Raw genomic sequence first — 23208 nt, 5'->3', positions numbered from 1 at the left:
TCTCTCTCTCTCTGCCCGCAAACAGCTGTGAGCGAAACAGTGTGCGGGAGGGCTCTTCAGAAACATACACACGAGCAGGACAAAATGGGAGTGGAGATCGAGACCATAACCCCCGGCGATGGTAAATTATCATATAAAGTAGCATACTATTCGTCACGCTTTGTATAATTCATCTGTCTCTTGCTCCCTGTTTCTCCTCGCGCTGCAATCACAGGGAGGACTTTTCCCAAAAAAGGACAGACATGTGTGGTGCATTATGTTGGTGAGTTGAATTTCAGATTTTCTTTTGGTCGGTGTACAGTATGGATGTAGTAATCTTGCCCTGTTTGCACGTTGTGTGTTTATATTGATATTTGTAGCTGTATGGTTAAATTATCAATGGCTTTATTTTAAAAAAGGTTAATGCATTAAGAAATATAAACATATGAAAAGTCGAAATGCCTTAAAGATATAGTAAAAATTTTGCAACAAACGAGGAAGAAAATCAAGCCAATATGCATCATTAGTTGTGTATTGTTTGCACACACTAGCGTTTGTCCACATGATCCTCATTTGACAGCTGAGACTGAACAGATTTAGTCTTTGTTTGATCGCGTCGGATAGACAGATTAGCACTGTCTGGAGTGAGTCGACCCCTGGGGATGTTGTGATTGTCTTTAAATTGTTCATACTAACTAAGAAATCGCTGTCTGTCAAGTATATTATTTGATGATTAGGCTATATGCAGCCTTGATATAATATTCAACATTATGCCAAAAACAGCCCACAAATTTTAACTTTACATTCTCATGACCCTTACTTGATTTTTCTTACATAATTTTCCTGGAATTTTTAATTATTTGTGGTGCATTTTCTCCATAAACGTTTTTTGTTTTTAAATAAATATTTTTACGTAGAGTATTTACTTATTTTTACTAAGTAAAAAAATAAAAATAATCTATGATTTCTCAGTTTTTTATTTTTGTTAATTTACACGAGTAATTAAAGGTTAAATAAAAATGGAGGGAAAATGTCAAAAATAATAAAAAAAGTATATAGAACTAAAAATAATAATAATAATAATGAGGAAAGCATTAAAGCATGAAGGCATTAAAGCACTTAAAACAAATGTCCATCTTGTGGTTCAGGGCTTCCATCTCATTATTTATTTATTACATGGGAAGAAGAATAGAAAACCGGTCACAGATATTTTGTCTGTGAGCTTGATTTATGCTTATTAGACATAGCAACAGGTCATTCGGCCAAGAACCATTGTTGTTAAAGAGCATTATAACAGTTGCTGTGTACAGTACATATATACAGCAGTCTTATGTCTGTGGATATGTCACTCCACTCCATGTTATTGTTTCATATCCTGATAATTTACTGCTATTAGATATGGGTTAGAGGGACGGAAAATCCCCCTGACAGAACAGAACAATAATAAAGTCGCCCATTTATCTGATGCTCTAACCTCATTTCCTGTTTTTCATGGCCTCGTCCTTTTCCTCTCAAATCTTCAGGCTCTCTGACAGATGGACGAAAGTTTGACTCTTCCCGTGACCGTGAAAAGCCATTTAAGTTCAAGATTGGTAAACAGGAAGTGATCCGTGGCTGGGAGGAAGGTATTGTGCAGGTGTGTGGTGGTGTTTTACTCACTCAGAAAAATCATAGGTAACACTTTTTGATTTAAAGAAGTTTAAATAATATCTTAATAAAGAACTACCAAATCCAGTCTGTCTAGGATTGATATTTCAATGGGGAAAGATAATTCATGCCTATATTTTTGTGACTTTTAGATGAGTGTGGGCCAACGCGCAAAGCTGACCTGTTCACCTGATTTTGCCTATGGTAATAAAGGCCATCCTGGGATTATTCCCCCAAATGCCACCCTCATCTTCGATGTGGAGCTTCTCAGTTTGGAGTGATTTAATGCTATTCACTGCCTTTTGTTAATTTTTCATTACTTTATGAATGTTTCAAGTGTCAAAAGTTTAGGGTTACATTTTATATTGTTACACTGTAATTATACATTTAAGTACTGAGTAAAAAACTACATAGGGTTAGGATTAGGGTTTGGTTTAGGGATAGTTTCATGTAATTATGCATCATTTATAGTTATTACTAACTACATATAACATATGTAATGTAACAATTACACTGTAAAATAAAGTGTTACCAAGTTTAGTCTTAACATTACTTAATCAGTTTTAGCCATTCTTCTCAGAACCATCTTATATTATTCAGCATCCCACTCTTACAGTTTTAGGCATATTATATAAAGATCTGTGCTTAATTTGATCTAAATCCACATTTCATCTTTTGCTTTGGTCACATTACATTAGAACTAATTCTTAAACTCTTTTAATTTCAGTCCAGAATTCTTCCTGTGTAATTGATATATAACCAAATCACCAAAAACCTTGCAATGTCCTTAATCTTGAACTTGAATGTTAAATTGGCAGACGGCGACCAACGGCAATAGATGCTGTTGGGTTTTGTCGGACAGTGTTACCCCGTCAACATCTGTTTGCGTTGGTCGCCGTCTGCCGATGCAGTGTGAATTGGCCTTTAGACTTTAGTTTCTCTTGTGACTTTTTCTCACACTGTGATTGTTGTTGGCTTGAGACCAAGTACAAATGTGACTGTAGAAAAATTTGTAACCAGAATCTGCAACTTTATCCCTGAATCGTAATCCCCCCCTCCCCCAAGAAAACCATAAATTTGCCTTAAAGATGTTATGTTTGAGATAAAAAAATCGGAATATTTGTTGCATTGTTACTTTTTACATTGAATAAATTAATAAATTACAATTAATATTTTTTTTACATTTAAAAAATACAGAAAGTAATTTAAATTATTTAAAATATTTAAACACTTTATTTCGATAGTCCACTTTAGACATGCACTAACTATATGTAACTTTGCAACTACATGTCAACTAACTCTCATTAGAGTATAAGTAGACTGTAATAGACTGTTAGGGTTAGGGTTGCAAAGTTACTCATAATTAGTCGAATGTCTGTTGGGGAGCATCAAAATAATGTGTTAGCAGATATTAAAGGGAGAGTTCACCCCAAAATGAAAATTTTGTCATTACTTACCCTCAAGTTGTTTCAAACCTGTATGAATTTCTTTCTTCTGCTGGAAACAAAAGAAGATATTTTAAAGAATGTTGGTAACCAGACAGTTGTCGGCACCCATTGACTTCCATAGTATGGGGGAAAAAAAATACTATGTAAGTCAATGGGTGCCGTCAACTGTGTTCAACAGAAGAAAGAAACTCGTACAGATTTGGAACAAAATTTTCATTTTTGGGTGAACTATCCCTTTAAACAGACAGTCTGCTAATAGTCTAATGACTTGACATGCAGATGCAAAGATACTTATAGTAGAATGTCTAAATTGGACTATCAAAATAAAATGTTACCTAATTTTCAGTCAGTTTTGAATTGTTAGCTTTGAACAGGCTCACTGGTTTTGATTAGTACAAAGAATCAAATTCTTGAACAATCCTTGTGCCTCCTTGTGTGTTTCACACCTTCCAGAATTTCACTGGTTTTGTATAAAGTGATCAGAAGTGTTCACAGTGATCAACTGATAAAGTGCTGTCATATCCTGTAATCACACTTTACAGTAGCCCAGGCTGATTAATATAAAATGACGAAATATGATAGTACTGCTATTTCTGTCAGTTTGGTGCGCAAATTTTTTTTTTAATAGCCTAGTTGTTTTTTCCCCCCTTTGCTGTATGTTATTAACATGCAGCTATCTGGAAATGTTTTTAATGTGTTTACTTTGTTCTGTGTATGATGAGGTTGTGTAGTTGAGTACCGGTAGCTGGCACATTTTGCAGCGTTGCAATGGATGCATGCCATATTTAGTGCTTAAAGATTTTGTGATCATGTTTCACTCTTCATCTAACAAACAATTAGCTTGCTAACACATTTAAAAGATGGGCACTTTGTGTTCTCATTGAGCTGGAACAATATTTGTTCTCAAAGATGGACAATGTCTGAAAAGCACATTGCGACCTACTCTACCATATTTTCATGACACTACTTGCCATTACATTTTGATGCTAAATTATTTGCTGCCATCTATTGTTGTTAATGTAGACCGTGATGCCTTTAGACAATTGATATTGGATGCAGATATGGTGACAGTACTTTTTGTATAGACATGAAAATAATTTTTAATTCAAATGAAATCTGCAGATGCATAAATACTTGAGTCGATGCTGTTTATTTCTGTGATTGCAGGTCAAGCGTCAGATATATGGCTTTAATATTTCTGTAATGCTCTGTATATTTATTTATTGTCATAGACAAAAACCCCCAATAAAATAATTAAAATGTGCCAAGTGCTTTTACATGTTTTGGAAAATGTTGCTTGCTTCTGTTATTTCACATTAGTACATTCACTGTTTTTATGACTATGTATGCAAATCCTATTTGTGTTCAGAAGACTGGCACTCATAATAAATGTAAGATGAAGAGCAGGAGACTTTTACCTTAAACATTCTTACAGAGGTACTATATACGACGGCATTGCTTTACAACAATGAGATTCAACGGGTCAATGAATTGACAGCACTTCGAATTGTTTAGCACTTTATACATAATGAACCAAGATAGACAGAATCAGCCAAAATGAATGACTGAATGATTATAGGCTATTCTATATAGTTAATGAACTAGTAAATGTGGTAGAACTGTTCATTTTTGTATTCCACCACTACCATCAAGAATATCGAGATCTCTGATCAGTACAATCGTTTTACAGTGTTAACAATAACTGGAGTAACTGTTACCATGCTAGTTTTTGGCAGTCAGAGTGGCTGAGCTAAAGTTAATAAGTAATAAAAGAATAAATAGAAGTTGTAGCCCAGCCTCTCAAGATCAGTGAGAAGCGAACAACGTCATGAAACAAAATGAAGTCTACAACAGGAAGTAAACTGAGCTACAAAGCCTAAACTGTACGCACACACATATCACCTCCCGTCTAATGTTGTTCACTTCTGCTCCAACCTAAAGAGGAAAAGGGTCCCATCTACTGTGCTCAGCTTGTTTACATTCCTTCTCATTACATTTACCCCATTTCTTCAGAAGTCACTCGTTTGAAAGCCGAAAGGTAAGACGCGACACTCTCTAATCTGAATATTGTTGTTCAAATTATCTTTACGGTGATTTATTCAGTCAGTCAGGTAACTTACGTGGTAACGTTACTCACTGGCTAACCGAAGCTAAACTTAACCAGGCTGCCGCTAACATACACGAAGAACAAAGACGTGCTAGTGTTCACTTTACCGTGTTCGTCATATTTATATGTTTTTGTTTTTAAGGATATTTTTTGTGTAACACATTAACGTTACCTGCCATTATTTTAAGGAGAAAGAAATCGAACTTTATTCGTGTAATTAGCATGATTGTGTGGGTTGCTAACGGAGACTAGCTCGAGAGCTAAACAACAAAAACAGTCTATCAGTTCGACTGCTTATATTTTGAGTTAATTGTGCTTACTTTATGGTGACAGGGAGTATGAAACCTTAGTTTATATAAAAAAAACCAGTTGACAGGTGCTTTTATCGCCTTTGTTTACAGTTTTTGGGTAATTTAGAGAAAATATTTATTAAGTCTTTATCAGATAAACTGTTAGATTTTATATAACGTTAAGAGAGAGAGAGGAAGAAAAAGCAAATGTATAACTGAACTCTCTTTAAATCAGTTTTTGGGTAATTTAGAGGAGAAAATATTTATAAAGTCTTTATCAGATAAACTGTTAGATTTTATATAACGTTAAGAGAGAGAGAGAGGAAGAAAAAGCAAATGTATAACTGAACTCTCTTTAAATGCACGTTTAGCCAGTTAATATGATTATAACTTAGGCTATACATTGTTCGTCAGTGAAACATATGACGATGTCGATTTGATGTTTGCCACGTAGTTAACATTCAATACAATTTCCAGGTGACGCATGTTGCTTATTAGCTAAATGTTAATAACTTCAGCATGTGCCGCTGACATATGAAACCTAGTCATTTCTTGAGAAACAAGTTTTACTTTCGATTATACCTGTATGTTCAGTCAATAATGGAAATAACTGAATTATTGATGACTGAATAGGGAAAACAAACAATCAAAAGAGTGATGCTGACAGACAAACCTTTAAAGGCTTATAACCTAGTTTTCCTTTTTTTTTTTTTTTTGGATGAAGGGACTTTCCCTCATAATGACATCAGTTCACTGGCATTATTTAATCATTGTCGTTTATGTCACTAGGTTATTAGGCTGTAGTAGTCATAATAAAATAGATCATATTTAGTTAATGACAGCGGCGTTATATTTCCCCATAAGCTGTGGATTGAATATTGTAACATGAATCCTTTGCTGGTCTCAGTCAATAGAGTTGCAGACTGTTGCCATGGGAGATCCGTTTATTATGCTCAGCACTCATTCAGTCTGCCTGAAAATGAGCTTTGCCCAATTCTCCCCCATACCAATGGCCCCTCATCCACTCAACCGGACAGTTATCTACTGGCTTTGCCCCTAACTTAAGTTTGCTCTGGTGATTTTTCTGTAATAAATTGCGTGGAAAGTAGTCCACGTTTAGTCATCTAAGATCTCATCTAATCCAGATTCAAGCAGTGTGAAATCATTGCTTCTGCATTATCTTGCATTAGTGACGCTTTCCACAATAAGATACATGGTTATTAATATATTTTTTTAATTTAGTTGTATATTTATTTGCATTTTATTTTTGTATTGTTTTTTTTGTAGCTGAAACTTAAAAGTAATTTGTGCTCATTTGAATTTTATTTGAATTTTGGAATCATAGTTTCTGTTTCGCAGTTGTTTTATATTTATGTTTATATTATTTTAACTGTTAACAAATGTTTGAGTTTTTGTTAAAGACGGAATGAAATGATAATTCATCTAGGCCTATTTTCGAACCTATTTTATTGTGAATGATTCATCTGTGCACGTTTAATTATTATAAGTATTTTTAATTAAACTATCATTGATCTTCCAGTGACATATCCCAGAGACCCCCATTCATTTTCTCCACATAAAACTCACCCGTTTCTTACAATCGACTGCAAGCTCACATTCAGATTCTACTCCATCCATTCACTTTCTTCTCTTTTTGATAATTCCTTTCGCTAGGGTACACTGTAATATGGAAGAAAAGATCCGCCGCTACTTCCGTTTCTTTGTGACCTGAATGAAAATACTGATAACAGGTGTTGACCTCAGATGACTTAAAGCCTTAATGATGAGATTCCCAGCTGTCCTTTATGCCTGCTTGATTTATGACACACTTTGTGCCCACAGTTGATTCACTTGATTTCTGGCGAGAAGCTGATCTAGATCGAGCTTCAAACAATAGAGGCACACATGTCTGCGAGAAGACTGCTCACTGTCTCCATTAGTCCACTTTTTAGAGACATCTCTACTTTAGTGGAGTGCTCTTGACAGGAAATAATGGCCCTTTAGTACCACAGAGACATTTTTATGCGATGAGAGACTGTGTTTGTGTGGTAGGAGCCTGCCTGATATATTTTAGTGCCTGTTTCTGACATGTTGGTTGCTGTTGAATCGTCAGAGCAGATGTTTCAGTGCACGTTTGCTTTCACATATCAGTCTGTGTATGGTGGGAAGAGGGCGTATTGTTGGTTTGCATGAGCTGTTCTGTGTGGACTTGTGTGGGAGTTTATTCATGAGTGTGTGGGTGAGTTTTTTTTTTTTTTTTTTTTTTTTTTTTTTTTTGTGGTCATGTCTGTCTGTGAACATTTCTCAGATTTGTACAAAATGTCAGCGTGTAGGAGCATGTGCTTTAGCTTTAGTCTTGAATCTGACATTACAGGATAAGCAAATCCAGTCTCTTTAATCTGGTTGTAAACCTATATGTTCCAACATGCGTTAGAGACTTGAATAGTTCTCCAGGCTGTTTGTTTCATTTCCAGTCACTGGCAGTGCTCCAGTCGGACTGTTCCTAACTAAATAGCTCCCGTTTCCTATTTCAGTTTGTTCATATAATGAGTGACTAACTATTTCCATTAGTATGTGCATGTCTCTTTAGGGAAGTGAGGCAATGGGCAGTTTCTCCCATTTCCCAACATGTAACCATGCCTACCTTCTTTTTGGTGTTACTTAATGTTTCTTGCTAGAAATTAGTATTTTAGCTTTGTCCAATGCCTATATAACCATATGATCCACAGTAGGGTGTTGCTGTAGGCTCTTGTTGAGCATTTCCTGCATTTTTCTTTCTGCTGTCGTGACTTGTGACGTACAGTAACCTGATGATCTACAGGCAGTGGTATTGTTGACTGAAATACACAATACGTCATGTGATCACTGTCATATGATTATGACTAATGTCAGCGCCCATCAATCACATGCTTCTTGGCCTTTCCTCTAGTAACTTGTAAATCACTCCCTCATATCTTCAATTCCCGTCTTTCTCTTTTTTTTTTCCTCCCCCTTCACCTTCCCAGTAATGGATTTGTTCCCAGTAAAGCACTTAACTTCTCATTGATCTTCCACTATAAGATGAAGAGCGCAGTCAGGCAGTGTTTAATTCTGTTAGTGCTTTGGCTCTGTAGTGATGATTTCTGGTGGGATGTTCAGGTCCATCATTTTTTTAATCATGAACTTTATTCCTCATTAAACTGCTTTTTATTCTATCTTGCAATTTAATTTTGTAAGTCCACCATTTGATACTAATGGCGCTTTTCCACTGCATGGTACGGCACGGTTCGGCTCGGTACGGTTCGACTCGGCGCGGAACGGTTCGGCTCGCTTCGCTTTTCCACTGCGTGGTACGACTCGACTCGGTACGGCACGGTTCGGTTCGCTTTAGCTCGGTTGCTTTTCCATTGCAGTTAGTACCGCTTCAAACTGGGTGGGACTGATCGTTATAGTTGCCGCCTCTACTGCCATGACATCATCGTAAACGCGCCACATTTCAAACGCACAACAGGGGATGGTGCTCTTGATTCTCGGCATGTGGATGTTTTTAAATTAAATTAAACGTTCTTATAATGGTTTACTATATGGAAGGAAAATTCTTAACGTGTAATTAAACGTTGCGTTCATATTCTGGGCTCATCTGATTTTTTGTACATAGCATAGCCTACTTTGTTATGATTTTAGTATCATAATGATTAATAAATGCACGCACAATTATCCGTGAACTTGATTTGAACAAATGCCTTTCAACTTGTGTGTGCAAAATTCAGAATTAAATGAATGTGCAGCAATCTTTACAAATAGAGAGTCTAGGCCTAATGTACTGTTTTAAACTAGCCTACTGCCATTAAAAAAGCGCATTTAGTTAATGTTATGTTATTTTTTTCCATCTGCCTATGTTGATTATGAAAAGTGAACAGCACGAGTAGAGAGACATGGAGCGAGTCGGACATAATTTTGACCACTTCATTAAGTTTTGTTTTGTAGAAAGCCTTTCTTTAAAGTGAATTTCGTTTTGTATAAATTGTATCTTAATTTTAATATTTTTTTCATCAAACAATTACCTGGATTGAATAAATAAGAGCAAAATAGACAATTTAATCATTGAGGCGCCCGAGCGGTCACTTGCATTGTACGTTAACTGGAGCGCATCTCATCCTCAAATACACAAAGCTTGAAATGTCTTTAAACGAAATAATTCAAAACAAAAAGAAATAGGCTACTCTCTTATGTAATCCATTATGTGCATTTCTCTCTATAGGCGCGTTTACTACGAATATGGCGATCGTCAACTTCATCTTTGCCATGCACAGACACTGACAGAAAACACTATTTTACGAATAAAAATCAGTGCACGCGTTTTAATAAAATTAAAACTTTAATTGTGATCATTAAAATAATTGAATATTAAATATTTTGTGGCCAAGTTTTGCTCATTTATTAATAGTATATATATAGGCTATATATAGGCGTAATTTTATTAAATTGAACAAGCGCAAAATTCAGCATTCAATCAAATATTCAAAAAGACTTAATAATAATGTTATTTCAACATAATATCTCGTTATTTCGACATAATGTGCGTGCAACAAGCAAGATGTGCATTTGTAAATCCGGGTATGCCTGCATTGATTTTTATTTATAAAATAGTGTTTTCTGTCAGTGTCTGGCAAAGATGAAGTTGACGATCGCCATATTCGTAGTAAACGTGCCTATAGAGAGAAATAACATTATTATTAAGTCTTTTTGAATATTTGATTGCTGAATTTTGCGCTTGTTCAATTTAATAAAATGAAAACTTTAATTGTGATCATTAAAATAATTGAATATTAAATATTTTGTGGCCAAGTTTTGCTCATTATTAATAATATATATATATATATATATATATATATATATATATATATATATATATATATATATATATATATATATATATATATATATTAGTGATGCACCGAAATGAAAATTCTGGGCCGAAACCGAAAATTTAGGATGAACTTGGCCGAAAACCGAAACTGAAGCCGAAAATGGCTTCTTTTAAAAATGTATATATATATTGCTTGAATTTAATGGATCTGAAATGAAAATCACAATATAATAATCAAACTTTTATTAACAGTTACATAACAAAACATAAAATATTTTTAACAATAAATATAAATAATAATACCAAATAATATTAATCTTCAAGTTTTATGTTCCATCAAATAAAATAGTTTTTTAAAAGTTGTGCAAAAAAAAATCCACATTTTTGGAGATTTTTGCAGAACAAATGTTACATATTGCAACTTTGGTGTCCTCTCGTATAGGGCTTTTCTATAGTCACTTTTGTGAAAAAAAATCCTGTTCGATTTTTGAGACATAGGCTAAGTGTTCATTGAATCGTTCGTAAATTGCCTATATTTTGCGTTGATCCGTTTTCAACGCCAAATATAGGCAAATCCACGGACAACTAAACAGGCATTAGGACGAACGTAAAGAGGGCGCTTGAGACGCGCACAAGTCAGCAATGTGGACTGCCATAACATCAATGAAAAACATTACTGAAGGCTACATATTATGCACTATATTATGCAGAAATAGGCTATGTGTGTGTGTGTGTGTGTGTGTGTGTGTGTCAGAACCTGCAGTTGCTGTGTGACGCGCGTTCGCTGCGAGCGTATAGTGACGAGCTGGACGCGCTCCGAGAGAAGGACGTTAAAATCGATTCCCTATTTTCGTTTTCGAAACTTGTGTTGGTTGGTCCGATCGATTGTGCAATAAGTGACAGCCCTTTGACATGCTTAATCTTTGATAGGCAGACGCGTGATAACAGCTCGACCCTGAGTGAAACCTAAGTGCTTGCGCACTGATGGGAGGGGCGGGTGACATTCATTTTCGGTTAAACGTTTTCGGCTGTTTTTTTTTATTTCGGCCCGAAACCGATAATGCCATTTCGGCCGAAAATTTTCGGCGCACCCCTAATATATATATACACACACACACACACACACACACACACACACACATACACACATATGTGTGTGTGTGCCCTCAGCACATGCGTTAAAAATTATCCGGCGCCGCCCCTGACTGCAAGAAACAGTTTGCAAGAAACTTTTTAACTGCAAGAAACTACAGCGTTGGCTGTTGTCTACTGGCTATTTAAATCTAGCGGGTTTGTCTCGTGCATGGTCTCATGTCGCAAATACAATGACACTGGTAGTGACGATTCTGTCTGACCAATCAGTGATCTTCAGTGTTTTCACGTCACATTTTAGTATCGGTACGGTACGCTTGGAACCTCAACAGAGGTGGTACCATTTAAAGCGAGCCGAAGCGAGCCGTACCGTACCGTACCATGCAGTGGAAATGCGCCATAAGTGAGCCGTACCGAACCGAGCCGTACCGTACCATGCAGTGGAAAAGCGCCAAAGCGTGCCGTACCGAACCGAGCCGTACCGTACCATGCAGTGGAAAAGCGCCAAAAGTCACATTGTAAAGTTCAGTTTATAATGAATAGTTCTGAAATGTATGTTTGTGTTATGCGTGTATGGTAGTGATGTGTTATTGGATGTTTGTAGTTGCAATTGTTGCAATTGTTGCTACTGTCCCACATTTCTGTAATGGCTTGAGTCTGTCTACTCTGGAAGTGTCAAAGCTGCATGTCACCTCAGAATGTTCACTAACAGTTTTAGAATCTTTAGTAGACTTCAGCAATGCTAAAATGGGTGAATAACTATTTATCCAATTTAATTTTTGACTGAAATCTATTATATAATTTACATAATATTATTTTTCCATCATCATCAAATATATCAAATATAATAAAAATGTAACATATTACAAAAATTATACATATATAAAAATAAAACATAAAATAAAAATTAGTATTATAAAGTTAAAAAGTATTATAATAGTACAAATTTAAATTATTATAATATTAATAATTAATTATAGTTTTAATAAACCTGAGACAAAAATGTCAAAAACTAGGTTTGATGTAATAGTCTGACTTTGAAGTTATTTAAATGTGTAATTTTATTGCTATTTTATCTGTTATACATGGCATTTTTATTATATTGTAATATGTAAGCATTCATCCAATTAAATAACTCATGATTATTGATGTTGCTAGCATCATGCTCTTCTGTTTGAGTTATTGGAGCAAGACTGTCTTTTAGTCAAATCAAATCGTTTTATTTGTGCATATGCACTGAGTGTTGAAGGTTTTTATTTGTGCCTCTTCCTCTTGTGAAGTGAAATTTGCTCCTATGTCTGAAAGTACAGCTATTGTAGGAGTTATTATAATTTCTGGTGGTTTATCGACATGTTTTTTTTATGTCAATGAGGATGACTGTGCAGAAGACACAGATGGACTCAGAGGTGGATCATTTCACAACGTGAAAGCAACACCACCACTGAGCTAATGCCTGGAGAGCTGTGACACATCCGTGGGGGGTGTTTGATTTTTTTTTTTTTTTTTGAGAATGTGAAGGTGTCAGTCAGGATGGAGAATCCTGATGAATTCACTGTGTTTTTGTTCCTGATTAAAGCAGCAGTCGTTGTCTGTATGCTCCTAATACACTCCCTGATCTATCCCATCTAATTAGTATAGGTTTCAATTCCCGCTGGAGTCATGTGGTGTCTAGTCAGCTGAAAAATGAACTCAGGCAATATGGCTCTATATGAGCTCACTGAAAGCATTATGCACGCTGTCATATTTCCCCCATTTTCATGCTGGTACAATTGTGTTTTTTTCTAGGATGTCATTGTACCCATCCCTAGAGGACCTTAAAGTGGACAAGGTCATTAGGGTAAGCAGTGTTATTTTAGTATTATTTAAATACTATTATATTATCTATTCATATTTTGAATGACCTTTTAATTTAATTTCTATTAAATGTTTTTCAAAATATTTTTATTTCTCTATTTCAGTACTTGAACTTATTTCAGTTAGTTTGCCAAGCCAATATATATAATCTATTTTATTTTATTTCAGCTTTATAATTTAAAAACAAATGCTTTTTAAAGGGTTGGTAGCCGTCCTCATGATTAAGGCACTTTAAAAGATCTAGGATTGAAGTATAATTCAATGTTCACATGTGGTCTGCTCCTCTAGGCCCAATCCCAGTTTGCTGATGCCACTTCCAGTACCCCAGCCATCACTCAGGGGGTCTACCAGCCACAGCCTGCCATTCAGGGGATGCCAAGCTCCAGTGAGTCCGGGCTCTGCCTGTCTGTCTTCTTATGCTTCTTACGTCGTCTATCTTGCTTCCCTCTCCCTTATCATGCCATTCTCTCTTTCATTTCTGGAGTGCTGAGTGAGAGCTGTTTTTATAGAGATGAAAGGCATGCTAATGTTTTGTGAGATTGTCAAGCAGGAAATGAAGACATGCCTTAGGGGATCTGGGAGCAATTCAACAACAGTGCATCAGCCTTTCCTATTTCCTTTTTTTTTTTTTTTTTTTAATCTCAGTGTAAAACAAGTGCTCAAGTTGAACCCCTCTTATCCAGGCAGCACTGCCTTCCACCTATATGTTCTCATTAGCCGTGTTTCCACTGTCGGGCCAAAAGCGAGCATGCTAGTGCATGCCAGTCACTTCCGGGGCTTGATCAGGCCTTTTCGGGGCTTCATCGGTGCTAACGGCCAGGGTTTTTTTTGCCCGCCGAATACCTTGCTCCAAAGTGGGCCAACTGGGGCTTGAGGAGTGGTCATGAACAAAGGCAGAAAGGGTCAACACCACGGCTCATTTCCCATGTTATTATATCAGGCTACCTAACTTCAACACATAATACATTTCAAACAATTTTTATACGCACTTTCAGACACCAGCGAGTGTTTGAAATAACTTCCATGCTATCCGGTGGCGATTCTGATCACCATATGAGGCAGAAATATACAGTATTTATATGCGATGCTAAAGGCTTCTTTGCTAACCATTGCAATAATAAATACATAAATATGTTTATGGAAAATACCAGAGACTGCTTGAAGAACGTAGACAAATCATATGTGATTATAATCGTGTATTTATTTGGTTTCATGTTTCATGGTATGTTCTCTTTTTATGTGAAATGGTAAATACCAGATTGATTCAGCATGATTGATGTGCACTCCTGACATAAAGAAATAATTACATAACTTAAAATATCTGTCACTGTAACATTTTTTATTGTAAAACATTGTTAAATATCAATGCTGGAATCTTAAGTCTTTAAGTAAAGACCAAACATTCGCTTCTGTCATGCTCATATTGCGATCTAGCTAGTTTTCAGTCAGCTGGTGGGTTGTGTGATGTTGTTCTATGGAGGTTTTAGAGTAGCGCTGTGGGGCTACTGGTCCGACAGTGGAAACACAACTTGATTTTTGCCTCGGTGCTTGAGGTCCGAGGCTACTGGCCCCACCCTGCATGTTGTTAGCCCTGGTGGCTATTGCGTCCCTGTTTGAGGCCTCTCTGGACACTGCCAGGATATTACACAACAAGAATGTTAAAAAAGAGTTTTTAAGGTGGCCATATTTTTTTTTTTGAATGTGCTTGACGACCTCCTGTTCTGTAGTTGTAGATTTTTATTTTATATGTAAAAATATATCCAAGTTATGCATATATAATGTGATATATGTATATTGATAGAATCCTGAAAAAGTAACACTATCTATTAAGAGTGTAACAGTACACAAAAATTTCGGTTCTGTACATACCTTGGTTCGGTATGTTTTCTGTACAGCTGGGGAAAAAACTAAAAAAAAAAAAAAAAACTGAAAACAACTGTGGTTTACTGACAAACAACAAAAAAGTCTGTCAATGCAATGCAACACGCACTGCAGCTCATGGTGCTGTTTTAATTGGGGGAAGAGATTTGAATGCAAATATGTTAGCTAAATATTTTAGAATAAGAATTATTGTGCTCCCATTCTAATTGCTAAATGTCAGCAAAAATGTCAGATGTGTTCACAACATCAAAGTACAACAGTGTTGTAAACATGTTTATTTTTAAAGTGTAGATTTTTTTGTGTATGTCTGGACCTGATCACACAGTGTAGAAATCTAGAGACTGACTGGTGTGCTAGTGTGTGTTTGTGTAAACCTCACAGGCAGACATTTTCCTATCTGAGCGCTGGGGAAAGTAGGAGAAAGAGAAACAAGCATTGTAGCCATGATTCAACTCAGGAAATAATTACTGGTTGGAAACATTCATGGCCAGAATCTGAAACCAGCGACTGTAGGATGACTGACACTTGATCTCTGTTTTTCACAATTCTCTGTTATTTTGTGTTCTGCTTTTTTCACTTGCTTTATGCTGCAATCTCTGAATTTGTAAAACTACAGAAAAAAAAATCTACAGGCTTCTTCATGGCTAATCATCACTACGCTACTATGTTAGCTATTAGCTCTGTATCATATAGAGAATTCAAAACTTCAATATGAAATGCTTTCTTTCTCTCCATCCAGCTCTGTATCCAAATCTTGAGGAGCTGGGAGATTATATGGGCCTCAGTCTGAACAGTGATGAGGTCCAGAGAAACCTTGCGCTGGTCCCGGTGGCTGACAGTGTAAGTATGTGCATGTTTCTGTTGCTTTAACATGGCATAAATGTGTTAAGTACAAATGACAAAACAAAAGTTGATTGTCTCTGAGTACACATTTGCTTTTAGAGTTCAGTGTGGGTTTCTCTTCCCTGTTCTGAGGATTGCCACTCGTCAAGAAATATTTGTTGTATGCAAACAATGACATTTCAGAGTCTCAAATGCTTTCCTAGCAGTGCAAGCTAAACCACTCTTTCCTGGTTTAGTTTGCTGTAATTTCATCCCTGCCACTGTTGCCTTGTACAATAATTTTCTCTGTTAAAGCAGCCAAGGTAATTGTGTAAGCTTTCAAAAAGGCGGCAGTTATGTATGCGTGTTAGCTTTTGTGCTTTTGTGCTTTTTTCCTTACTTTTTTTGTGAATAGCGCAAACTGGCCACAGGGTGTCTTAGCATAACCCATAATTCTTTTCAGCATCATTCCTGGAAGCAGAGCTCAGGAATGACTCATGCACCATAAGGCCTGTGTTGGAGTGTTGCTAATGTAGGCTGCTCTCTAAAGGCATCTTAAAATTATACTCACTGTTCTGTTCAAGTACTAAACATTAGACCAGCATCTCCCAATCTTTTTTGTACCATCACAGCCCCATCAATAAGGCTCAAGTACCCATTTATCAACACCAAACCAGAAATGCATTTCTCTTCACTAATACTGCTGGATATCATACATTCAGCATTATTGTTAATATTGTTAAAGCTGCTTTAAAAAACATTACTGTGGGTGAAAAACAGACTCACAAACTAGAACATTCTAATATGAATATCTTGTTTTCATTCCTTTAAAAGAAGCTGAAGAATTACCAGATTTAATTACAATAATTTAATTGGTAACTAATTTGTTCACATTAGTTAATGCATTGATATCAATAACAATAAACTACAGTTCGTATTGATCTAGGTTTAGGTTAATATATTTAATGAATATAATGTTCATTGTTAATTCTTGTTCTTTTATAATACATTGTAACTAATTCTTATTTATGCAACTTTATACACACACACACACACACACACACACACACACACACACACACACACACACACACACACACACACACACACACACACACACACACAAAAGTATTAGTTGGAGCCACAGTCTTGTGGGCAGCGATTCCGAGTTCAAGTCCCGGTGTGGTGAAGAGTCCCAGCGAAGTGATGAGTCTCAGTTTAGGACCCAAGCAATCTGACTGGTTTAAATCTGACAGGCTTTAGTGCCTGGTTACAAATCAGATATCACTTTATTATATAAGTCGTTTGAACTACGTTATAATGACCATTAATGTCTTACAGTGCTATGCATAAGTTTAGACACCCATGCTAAAGTTGACTAAAAAGAGGAATAAAAAATCATCTTTTGGAAATTGAACTTAATGCCTTAATTAAAAAAAAGTTCCCTTGGCCTTTGGAATTAAAATAGCCCCACATCATCACATAGCCTTCACCATACCTAGAGATTGGCATGGTTTTATTTCAGTTAGCCTAATAGCTTATGGAAAGTACTCCATGCCAATCTCTAGGTATGGTGAAGGCTATATGATGATGTGGGGCTATTTTAATTCCAAAGACCAAGGGAACTTTATCAGGATGCATAGTATCCTGGATCCATGAAGTAACTAGCCTTTAAAAATAAAAATCTGCCTGCCTCTATGGGAATTTAACATAGGGGTGTCCAAACTTATGCACCCTGTATTTTAAGGAAGAACATTTATTTATTTACAATACATTATTCATTCACAAAGAAAATTGGTGTCCTTAAAGGTTGGATTTTTCCTAATTTTTTTAATTAAGGCATTAAGTTCAATTTCCAAAAGATGATTTTTTTATTCCTCTTTTTAGTCAACTTTAGCATGGGTGTCTAAACTTATGCATAGCACTGTATAACTTGCATGTTTCATATACTAGTATAAAACCGAAGCTATAGATTGTGAAATTAAACATTTCTCGTTCTTAGTGTTCTAAGTTAGCTTAGATAGTAGCATAGCATATAGCTATCCGAAATGATTAGAGAGAAAGTTTTTTTCACCATCTATGATATGTTTCGATAAAAAACTTCGATAACAAATATGATACAGGCATAATTCTGTTTAAGAATTAATTATGACATGACATGCTTATAATTTAAAAAAATTTATATTATGCCTTGTTGCATAATAACAATTAACAATGTCGCAAAACATACCTAAAAATGCAATTTCTTTCACTTTAACTATATAAATAATCAGGATAAAAACAAAAGATTATTACATGAATTAAAGTTTGATTTGATTACATTAAGAATCGCGAGAACAGCTTTAGATCAGGCATACTACTGGGGTCCTAAGCTGGGACTCATCACTTCACCACACCGGCTTGTAGTTCTTTCCTGATCCATTCCCCTCTCTTCTCTCATATTACTTCCTGTCACTGCTTATACTGTCCTATCATAAATGGCAAAAATAAAAATTCATAAACTCTACCATTAAGTTTGGGGTCAGTAAGATTATAATTATTTTTTTTTAAAGAAATTGGTTAAACTGATCAAAAGTGTCAGTAAAAACATTTATAATGTTACAAAAGATTTTTATTTCTGTAAAGATTCCTGAAAACAGTCCATCACAGTTTACACTAAAATACTAAGCATTACAACTGTTTTCAGCATTGATAATAATAAGAAATGTTTCTTGAGCACCAAATCAGCATATTAGAATGATTTCTGTAGGATCATGTGACAGACACTCTGCTAGCTCTAATAGTAACTCAAATCCAGCTTTAATAAGGCAGAATCTGCATTAGTACTACATTAGACCATTTGCATGCACAGCAGTTGCTATCCACTTAAGTCGTGTGTATGGAATACTGTTTCCAGGTCCAAGCCTCTAGTTGTTTCAAGTGAGAATACAGCAGTTTATGAACATTATTTATTCATATTACACATTAAAGGTAAGCTTTTATAAACTTGCGTGTCACGTTGCATATACTACATTCTCTGGGCTCACGGATTCCCGGACACCAATTAAATGATTATTTAAAAAGATAAATCCCTGTCTGGCCATGTGGGATTTCGGTATGGAGATAAAGTTAGGATTGTGATTATTATAATTTTTTTTCCTGTAGTATATTTGTACCATTTGTTGTTTGCTTTTGGTATCTGACAAGGGTTTGAACCCGGAAAAGGTGATACTTGTGATGTCAGACTTAACAAGCAGATTATACAGAAATAAATGTTAGTGTTGTATGTGACCAATACACTCACACATTTGAGAATTCATTAAAATAGTTTTCTCTCTCCTGGCAGCAAGTGGCAGTGCCGAGTTGTCTGGGTGGCATGGTGCGGCCCGTGACTGGTGCAGATGTGGGTATTCGGAGGGCAGAGATTCGCCCAGGTCTTCGGGAGATCATCATCTGCAAAGACCAGGAAGGAAAGGTCGGCCTCCGACTCAAAGATATCGATAATGTGAGTAAAGCTCTTTGCATTAAACACTTTCTCAGAGTCATGACTGGTGTTGTGATTTATTGTTTTGAGTGAGTAATTGGTATGTAGGTTAACTGGTAATAAGGCATTACACCCACATTGTCAGCATATGTGTCATTGTTAGCAGCAGCAGCAGCCAGATGTCATTATATTCATGCATGTCATTTCCATGTCATTGTCTTTAGGGAGTGTTTGTCCAGCTAGTGCAGGCGAACTCTCCAGCGGCTTTGGGTGGTCTGCGTTTTGGAGATCAGGTTCTGCAGATCAACGGGCAGAATGTTGCTGGCTGGAACTCAGATAAAGCCCACAAAGCTCTGAAGGCAGCAGCTGAACAACGCATCGAGCTCATCGTCCGTGACAGGTCAGTTATTTTCATCTATACAGTATATGTATCTATACAATACATGTTTGGGTCAGTAAGATTTTTTTTTTTAAAGTAGACTTTAATGTTCACACAGGCTGATCAAAAATACAAAAAAAGTGTAACATTGTAAAATTGTATTGTAATTTAAAATGTGTGTGTGTGTGTGTGTGTGTGTGTGTATATATATATATATATATATATATATATATATATATATATATATATATATATATATATCACAGTAACAAAATATTCATAGAAATTCGACAGAATCAGCATGACAGGTGTATTACTATATTTGTAGTTCTTTGCTGCCTCCTGGTGGTTGAAGTATTTTTTTTAATTCAATATGAAAAGAAGGAAAGTTCCTAATTGGTCCAAGTTGAGCTCTGTGACATAGTGGCGATTACCACAAAGTAATTTAGCAAAAAACATTAAACTAAATTCAGTTACAGTAAGGCACCTACAAGCAGTAAACATTTAAATACACCGTTTTTGAAGTATAGCCACAGGACAAACTGCATGTCGACATGAGACATCAATCACTTAATGACTTTACTGTTTGCATTAAAGTTATATGCAATATCATAATCGCATAAAAAGGGGTTGAATCAAAATAATTTTCAACATCATGCCACAAATTATGCAAATAGAGATCAACTTTTTATTATATTTATATATTTTATGTTCCAGACCATTCCAGCGCACAGTCACCATGCATAAGGACAGCTCCGGCCACGTGGGCTTCATCTTCAAATCCGGGCGCATCACGTCTCTAGTGAAGGATGGTTCTGCTGCCCGCAATGGCCTGCTCACAGATCACTACATCTGCGAGATCAACGGCCAGAACGTCATTGGACTCAAGGTGAGTTTTTTCAGGATATGCCTTTAAATGTGGTCTCTCTGTCATGTCCCAGTACCAACTGTTTTTATAATAAAATCACTTACTGTAAGAAATCAAATTAGTTGATCAATTTGAGATTTGTGGAGTAAAGTATTTTGTTTTCTGTCTCCAGGACACTCAGATCAAGGACATCCTGACCACATCTCCTACTGCCATGACCATCACCATCATGCCTAAGTTCATCTACGACCACATGATTAAGAAGTGAGACCCAGCTTTTTTTATCCTAAAATATCTAATAATTGTAGTAGAGCAGTTGCAAAATTTATAATTTCACTGTTGAGCCTTCCCGTAAACCTTAACCCACCATCAAATCTACCCAGTACAGCTGCACGATTCAGGATAAATTGAGAATCATGTTTTTTTTTTTTTTTTTAATATGGATCACGTTTTTCCCATTATTCTGAATAGACAACTGAACAATATAACATTTTACTCGAGGTTTTGACAAAATGTTAATTGCTGCAGTCTATTTAAAAAAAATTTTTTTAGTTAATATGAATTATTTAAAACAAATCGGTTTAAATGATTGATTCAATGACTCACTCGTAAAGACTTTCATTACCCCATGAATCAGCGTTTTTAACAAATCTCTTGAATGAATGATTCAATTGCAAATGCATTTTTTTAACAGTCACTTGTTGCCATCTACTGGTGCAACAGCATAACTGATACAATAGTTATTTGAAGCATCAAGTTACTTAATGGTGATTTTCTACTAGTCATCAGTGTTTATACCCGAACTATAAACTTATCCCAGTGCTTTTGTGATAATTTGAGTTTGTAACAGAAATAATGATACCTTCTGGTTGAAATGACAGTTTGTAAAGCTGTTTCATATCTATACATGGCAACTGCTCTCTCTGGGTCAGCAGTAGCGCCAACGCAGATTTGAATGTTCCCTGTGATCATACTTGTAAATAAATGACTTCTTAATGTGTATTAATAAGCTTACAGTGTGACATGAACAAAAACAGACTTTGAGACAAGAATTTGTATCAAAAATAATTGTCAGGCAAAATGTTCTGATGACAGCTCTAATCTGTGTATTGCAGGATGTCAAGCGGCCTGCTGAAGTCCTCAATGGATCACTCTGTGCCTGAGGTCTGAACACAGGACAACACGCACACCCCCTTCCACAATGCCTACAATCTCTAGCCTTCCCATTAGAGCCTTCCACCACATGGGTCGTCTATCACTGATGGGATAAACCTCCTCAATCACTTTCATTTATAACATGTACAAATGGCCTTTTTTATTTTACATGTTGGCTGTTATTGTTTTGCCTTCTAGTTCTTGATTCTGTCCTTCATGTCATTGTAGCCATTCTTTAATTGTTGTCATATTACATGTTATATAATAATCCATTGTCATAACTGAATATTATTATTATCCGATTATTTTAATTTGGCTGGGAGGCAAGGGGTTAAAAACTGAATCTGAGCTTCCTTTTTGAAAAGCATTAGCTTCAACACTCCTATCTTTTCCATTTCTCCCACTATGCACAAACACTTTTTTTTTTTTTTTGAACATCTATATGCCAAGACAGCTGTACTCTGCCAGAATGAATCATTGGCCAGAATTTGTAATTTCACAACTCATTTCTTATTGATTTTGAACATGTTTTTTAGGTGTTTAATCTTTGATGATATTCTGTCATTATCCTGTAAATGTTTTAGTGTCTCTAAAAATTTATATACGAATGTAACCTGAAGACTGAAATTATTACAAAAATAAATAATCATCCTGGTGATACCATTGGAATATATTGCTCAAATATATATATATATATATATATATATATATATAAAAAAAAAATCAACATGTTTTAAGATGGTCTACACATTTGCTCTTTTTCAGATGATTAGGAACTTGAAACAACGGATGTAAAAACGTCAAAAGTAGCAAGAAGTCTTTGTTCAGCATGCTGTTTAATATAGATCCTTTTACAGAGCGACGTTGGTCAAGAGCAATGTGCTGCAGTGATGTCTGTTCACACGAATATTACCATTAGAATATTATTCTACACAAAAATATCAATAGACAATATGAAACATTGCCAGACTTACAAGACTGGTTCCACTTAGGGTGCTGATACTGTTAGACAATACAGAGCCAAAACTGAAGTGCCAGATGAAAAATGTAAACATCATTGGAATTACTATGTATGAAAAAATCTCTATAACAAATGTACCTCTCTGAGATCTAATATTCTAGGCACAGTCGTATAATCCTGCTTAACAGACACTAAACTACTGATGTGAGTGTCAGTTTGCCACCAATTTTACATTTCAATATTCACTTTGAAGGAAAAAAACATGGCTTACGACTTTTGACTTGTTGGCGGCTAAACCACTTTCAATCTTTTCATTTAACCTTATAATTTGCAGAATATATGTGGTCCTAAGTCTTCTAACCATATTTGAAGGTGATAAAAAGAAACAGACACTTACAATGCAGGCCTCTATG

General features: G+C 35.7%; 2 protein-coding genes across 2 annotated transcripts; both read left to right on the top strand.

Moving 5' to 3' along the window:
- fkbp1ab (FKBP prolyl isomerase 1Ab) lies at positions 1–2178 on the top strand. Its single transcript, XM_084099471.1, has 4 exons — positions 1–121; positions 215–262; positions 1503–1615; positions 1779–2178. The coding sequence occupies exons 1-4, from the start codon at positions 85–87 to the stop codon at positions 1905–1907; spliced, it is 327 nt and encodes a 108-aa protein (XP_083955597.1). The 5' UTR covers positions 1–84; the 3' UTR covers positions 1908–2178.
- A 2714-nt stretch (positions 2179–4892) lies between these two features.
- Positions 4893–22492, top strand: sdcbp2 (syndecan binding protein (syntenin) 2). Its single transcript, XM_084099470.1, has 9 exons — positions 4893–5112; positions 13198–13249; positions 13555–13651; positions 15887–15987; positions 19295–19453; positions 19657–19832; positions 20529–20700; positions 20852–20943; positions 21795–22492. The coding sequence occupies exons 2-9, from the start codon at positions 13199–13201 to the stop codon at positions 21847–21849; spliced, it is 903 nt and encodes a 300-aa protein (XP_083955596.1). The 5' UTR covers positions 4893–5112; position 13198; the 3' UTR covers positions 21850–22492.
- Positions 22493–23208: the final 716 nt, after the last annotated feature.

This window comes from Abramis brama (genome assembly GCF_963993115.1).
Source record: "Abramis brama genome assembly, chromosome: 22".
NCBI lineage: Eukaryota > Metazoa > Chordata > Actinopteri > Cypriniformes > Leuciscidae > Abramis > Abramis brama.
Note: the sequence above shows the minus strand (reverse complement) of the source record. Positions and strands in the feature narration are given on the sequence as shown.

What these genes read in the sequence shown, in the direction of transcription:
- sdcbp2 (XM_084099470.1), top strand. Translation starts at nt 13,199, where the DNA reads ATGTCATTGTACCCATCCCTAGAGGACCTTAAAGTGGACAAGGTCATT. An exon ending in GACTCAAAGATATCGATAAT is followed by an intron (nt 19,454 to 19,656) that starts GTGAGTAAAGCT and finishes CATTGTCTTTAG; the next exon opens with GGAGTGTTTGTCCAGCTAGT. An exon ending in GAGCTCATCGTCCGTGACAG is followed by an intron (nt 19,833 to 20,528) that starts GTCAGTTATTTT and finishes TTTATGTTCCAG; the next exon opens with ACCATTCCAGCGCACAGTCA.
- fkbp1ab (XM_084099471.1), top strand. Translation starts at nt 85, where the DNA reads ATGGGAGTGGAGATCGAGACCATAACCCCCGGCGATG. An exon ending in GACCATAACCCCCGGCGATG is followed by an intron (nt 122 to 214) that starts GTAAATTATCAT and finishes CTGCAATCACAG; the next exon opens with GGAGGACTTTTCCCAAAAAA. An exon ending in ATGTGTGGTGCATTATGTTG is followed by an intron (nt 263 to 1,502) that starts GTGAGTTGAATT and finishes TCAAATCTTCAG; the next exon opens with GCTCTCTGACAGATGGACGA.